This window comes from Tympanuchus pallidicinctus, unplaced genomic scaffold (assembly GCF_026119805.1).
Source record: "Tympanuchus pallidicinctus isolate F22 unplaced genomic scaffold, pur_lepc_1.0 scaffold3, whole genome shotgun sequence".
Taxonomy (NCBI): domain Eukaryota; kingdom Metazoa; phylum Chordata; class Aves; order Galliformes; family Phasianidae; genus Tympanuchus; species Tympanuchus pallidicinctus.
In genome coordinates this window covers 55,797,363-55,802,564 of record NW_026294747.1, presented here as the reverse complement: position 1 = coordinate 55,802,564, position 5,202 = coordinate 55,797,363, and the positions used below count along the sequence as shown (strand labels likewise).

The window sequence follows — 5,202 nt, the reverse complement described above, 5'->3', positions numbered from 1 at the left end:
TTCAGATTAGCTAAATTAGCTAAATTGCGATTCACATCAGTGGCGATTTGCTTAATTGAAAGTACAAAGGACAGACTGAAATTCTCAGTGTAAGTTCAGAGCTTTCAGCTTGGTGAGGCACTGTGAGGCTGCACCTCGAGCGCTGTGTTCAGTGCTGAGCCTCTCACTGCCAGACGGACATTGAGGCGCTGGTGTGCAGGGAGGGGAATGGAGCTGGGAGGGCTCTGGAGCACAGGGCTGAGGGAGCTGGGTGGGTCAGCGTGGAGAAGAGGAGGCTCAGGGGAGCCCTCGCTGCTCTCTACAGCTCCCTGACAGGAGCTGGGGGCGAGGGAGGGATCGGCGTCTGCTCCTGGGTAACAGCCACAGGATGAGAGGGGTGTCCCTGAGTAGGGCCAGGGGAAGTTCAGGGTCGATGTTAGGAAAGACCTCGTCAGAAGGAGCAGTTAGCACAGGCACAGCTGCCCAGGAGCGGTGGGGTCACCTGCCTGGAGGTGTTGCAGAGCCTTGGAGATGTGGCACTGAGGGAGGTGGGCAGTGGGCATGGTGTGGAGCGGTTGCGCGCGGGGATCGCAATTCTCTTTCCAGCCTGAGTGATTCTGGGATCCTAAGCTTTCTGGCTCCCCGTCTCCCTGCGCTGGCTGCCGGCCCTTTCCCTGACGGGCCAAACTGCGGCCACAACTGCCGAGTCCAAAGGCAGGAGGGAGAGGAGGCCCCAGGTGCCCTCCCCTCCCCTCTGAGGAGAGGCAGCGCTGAGGCAGAGAGCGCGGGGCCGGGAGGGCCGTTGTAACAGTCAGCGTAACTGCCAGGGCAGGGAAGGCGTCAAGGGCTTCCATTCCCAAGAGTGGGAAGGGAGGAACCAAGCATGAAAGCTTTTTTTCTGATTAATTCTGTGATTTTCCTCTGAACTTACATGCCTGCCCCAGCTGATAGAGGTTCTGACAAAACAGAATGGCATTCGGCCTCCCTAAAAGGACACACGAGGCTGGTTGAACATCACAGAGCATCCTCTGAAACTGAGGGTGACCGAGCACAGATCTCACTGCCCAGGGGACGGTGGACTCTCCCGTCATGGCAGTATTCTGAAGCCGTCTCACCACGGCACTGTGCGGCTGACGCTGCAGACCCTCCTTGCACAGGTCACACTCAAACACAGCTCTGAGTTGAGCAAGGCATTTCTTGGCTTTTGTGCAGAGGCCAAAGCTCCCGGAACAAAAGGGACGCGGCTCTCGGAGAGGCCGGGCGGTCCCTGCCCAGCTGTAACAGGAGTCTCTGTTAGAAGCTCTGTGCAGACACCTCTTCAGCTGCACGGGGTCCGGCTGCTCACGGTGTGGTAGCAGGGAATGGCTGCCGTGTGCGGTGCTCCCGGCAAGCAGAGCTCTGCACACGAAGGCTGTCTTGCTCCAAATTATAGGAGGGAGATTTAGGAGGTTCTTTTAATATCTGTGCACACGACGGCGAAATTAAGACACAACAGGTCAAATGTTGGCCCGACCAGTTTATTGTGAATCCTGGTTGCCTAGGGAGATGGAAAGGTAGGTCGGGTGATGGAAAAGAGATTGGAAATAAAAGCAAGGAGTCTCTGTAGATGGCAAGAGACTGAGTCACCACTGGGTCTCCAGCGTAACTCGTAGCTCAGATGTTGATCCTCAGTAGAGTTGGGCCGTCGGAGGTTGTTGTTCGGATGATGACGACGACCACAGCAACGACTTTTTCCGATGACAGTACAAACTTAGAAGTCAAGTCCAAAGAGGTTGAGTCAGCTGTCGTTGGAATGACAGCTTCTTGTTTTGTGGACCATAGCAAGAATTCCTTTTGTTCCCATCTTCTGGGCCTTGCCAGCAGGTAAGAGGGAGCAGGGAAGTGCCCACTTGCATCTTGCCTTCACAGGATACAGTGGTACTATCCCCAGATCTCCTGTACCAAGCTGGAGTCATTTGGTCACAGGCCAGATCTTCCACCAGGAAACTCTCTCCAAAGAAATCCTTTCAAATGTAAACTGTCCACAAACTGGTGCTGACTGCCACATGGCAACACCCACCACTGGCCTCCTAGACAGGCCAGAGTCTTATTGCTCACAGCATGTGAGCTTAGAGCCAAAAAGAGAGAAGAGTTCAGACAAAGAACTCTCTCAGCGTCCAAACAGCAGCAGTCTGAGGAAGCGATCTTTCAGCACCCTGAAGTCACGCAGTGCCCTGGACTCGGCGTCCGGGTCGTCCTCCAGGTGCTGGAAGAGGTTGAGTGGGGTGGCTGTCCGGAAGCTGTGCGGCAGGATAACCTCGTCAGGCATCATCTTATTGCCAATGAAGAAGTGGACCAGGCGTTTGTACTTCAGGCAGAAGTGCAGGTACTGCAGGATATTCTCCAGCCGACTGAGGAAATTCCTCTTTTGCCAGTTCCCCAAAGGGATGATGTTCACGAGGTGGAAGACAAGGGTCTTGAGCACATAGTTGGAAAAGCCCATGCCCACCATGGTGTGGGATAAGAACCTCAGGCACCTCTGGATGACGCTGTTCTCTCCAGCCTTCTTGAGCAAGTACTGGAAGTACTTCACTTCCGCCACAGCACAGCTCTGCGGCCATATGGTGCTGGGCGTAAAGATGGCCTCTGTGTTCTGGCTGCTCAGGAAGATGTCCGAGTTGGCTTGCTGCACCCCGAACAGCAGCTCAACCAGGATTTTTTCCCCGCTGGAGGTGTTTGTCAGCTGGAGCTTACAGGAGCGTCTGGAGGGCAGCACCTTTAGGTTGTAGGCATCTGCCTGAAGGGTGGTATTCCAGATTGTTGCCACCTGTACCCTGAACCAGGTGACAAGTTTCTCCACATCCAGGTAGACGTCAGTGCAGAGGGTCTGTAGGAGGCTGGGGTCCTGATTTTGGACCAGGTCTTCCACAGGGTGGTGGAGGAAGCACAGCACGTCCCCCAGCTGCTGCTCCCTCTCGCACATGCACTTCAGTTCCACGCGGATGCGGGGGTTGCTTGCCAGCTCATCCTCTTCATCATGCAGCTCCAGGTGGAAGATGTGCCCGCGGGGGGCCTCCACAGGCACGAGCAGGCGGTACACAGTGTCCTCCTCCCGGGGACTCCAGCCTTCAAAGGCGCTGCCCACCCCAATGGCAGACCGCAGGATTGGATAGAAACTGTTTGACCAGACAAATCTGCAGGCCAGCAGGAGGTCGCTCATCAGCTCCTCCACCAGCTGGCATCTGGACGGCCTTCCTTGTGCCTTTAGAAGAGCACGCTCTGCAATAAATCTGGTCCAGGGTATTCTGTAGAAGTCCACCTCGTCCTGTTGTTCCTGTTCCTCCTGTTCCACCATTTCCTCCTGTTTCACCTTTTCCTCCTGCTCCAGCTTTTCCTTCTGCTCCACCTTTTTCTCCTGTTCCACCTTTTCCTCGTGTTTCACCTTTTTCTCCTGCTTCAGCTTTTCCTTCTGCTCCACCTTTTTCTCCTGTTCCACCTTTTCCTCGTGTTTCACCTTTTTCTCCTGCTTCAGCTTTTCCTTCTGCTCCACCTTTTTCTCCTGTTCCACCTTTTCCTCGTGTTTCACCTTTTTCTCCTGCTTCAGCTTTTCCTTCTGCTCCACCTTTTTCTCCTGTTCCACCTTTTCCTCGTGTTTCACCTTTTTCTCCTGCTTCAGCTTTTCCTTCTGCTCCACCTTTTTCTCCTGTTCCACCTTTTCCTCCTGTTTCACCTTTTTCTCCTGCTCCAGCTTTTCCTTCTGCTCCACCTTTTTCTCCTGTTCCACCTTTTCCACCTTTTCCACCTGTTCCACCTGTTTCTCCTGTTTCTCTTCCTTTTGCTCTGCCCCCGCTGCCTCCTCCTGGCTGCTGAAGCTGTCCTCTTTACTGCTGCTGTCATCATGCTGGTTCATTGTTCCGGACTGCCACATGTTCCAAAAGAGCAGGAAAAACAGTCCCATACAGAACCAGATCCTCCCGTAATTCAGCTGAGTAAAGAGCAGATCTGGTATGTCCACCCTTCTCTGCTCCACAATCCTTTGCTCTGTCTCGTGCTGCAGTTGTGTCATCTGCTCTCGCAGATTGACCTCCTGCTGCTGCACGCCCTCGAGCATGACCGCATTGTCACTAAGAGCCCTCACCAACAAGGCGAGAATAAGCACCAAAGCCATGATCTGCAAGAGATGGGAGAGAGGGGTTCAGTGGGACTGGGAAGGAGCGGGGCCAGCAGCTGCATGGCCCTGTGCTCGGGGAGGAGCAGTGGGTACGAGGGAGCTGGGTGGCAGCAGGGAGCGAGGCCAGGACTGGCAGGGACGGTTCCAAGCACTGCCCGTGGCACTTCCACAGGGGCCGGCGTTTGCACCACTTCCCTCATCCAGCCCGACCTTCCCCTGCTGCTGCACTCACCAATGGCCCAGGTCAAACTGCAGCCGTGCTGCCTGACAGCGGCCCTAAAGCCATCCCCTGCATTGTGATGCTATGCATTCCAGCTGATGTCACAAACGGGCAGCCCGACCCCACCCTTTGGCCCTTCTCCCTCAGCTGCCCTGGGCGGCCACAGCCATGGCTCATGGGGATACCCTGTACAGAGCAGCAGGAGCCCCCCAGGCCTTTCTCAAAAAGAAAATCGGGTGACACGTTGCATGGATGCTGTGCTCCTCATGTGACACCCCTGGTTATGTTCCAAATACACAGTCCCTTGAAATTCATTTGGAGTCCTGTGACTCCTCAGGAAACGTAAGAATTTTCAAACTATGCAGAAAACTCATCTTAGTGCTGATATGCCACAGAGGGAGCAAAGCTGAAGGCTGGTGACAGTCGTGTCAAGATCTCCGCACCTGACGTCACGCGGCCCTTTGCTGACTGCTCCCTCAGCCTCCAGTGGTCTGAAGGTGCTCTGAGCCAAAGGCTGGCTGGCTCGAGCCGGGCTGCTAGAAGGGCTCTGACAATGAATATTAGGATGCCCCTATGTGCAGCAGCCTCTGGCTCCTTTGGGTGAGGTGTTGCTGTAGAGAAGATATGCCACTGCCCACTGAGCAGCGTCTGCTCCATGTTACAGAATCACATGTGCACGAAGCAGGAATATTTCTCGAAGGCTAACAGAGAAAGGCTGGGCTGGGAGCCTGTGAGCGCTGAACCAAGGCAGCCCCGTAGGCACTGAGTGCTCTGGCAGCTAAGGAGATGGCCCTGTAGGATGGGAGCATGATCATAGAATCCTAGAATCACAAGGTTGGAAACGACCTAGCAG

General features: G+C 54.9%; 1 protein-coding gene across 1 annotated transcript; it reads right to left on the bottom strand.

Moving 5' to 3' along the window:
* Window positions 1–2,002: 2,002 nt before the first annotated feature.
* On the bottom strand, window positions 2,003–4,172 carry LOC128087206 (inositol 1,4,5-trisphosphate receptor-interacting protein-like 1). The gene is made up of 2 exons (XM_052696616.1): window positions 3,671–4,172; window positions 2,003–3,328 (listed from the first exon to the last, which is right to left on the bottom strand). Exons 1-2 carry the CDS (start codon window positions 4,124–4,126, stop codon window positions 2,129–2,131), a joined length of 1,656 nt encoding a protein of 551 aa, XP_052552576.1. The 5' UTR covers window positions 4,127–4,172; the 3' UTR covers window positions 2,003–2,128.
* Window positions 4,173–5,202: the final 1,030 nt, after the last annotated feature.

What these genes read in the sequence shown, in the direction of transcription:
- LOC128087206 (XM_052696616.1), bottom strand. Translation starts at nt 4,126, where the DNA reads ATGGCTTTGGTGCTTATTCTCGCCTTGTTGGTGAGGGCTCTTAGTGAC. An exon ending in AGGTGAAACAGGAGGAAAAG is followed by an intron (nt 3,329 to 3,670) that starts GTGGAACAGGAG and finishes CAGGAGGAAAAG; the next exon opens with GTGAAACAGGAGGAAATGGT.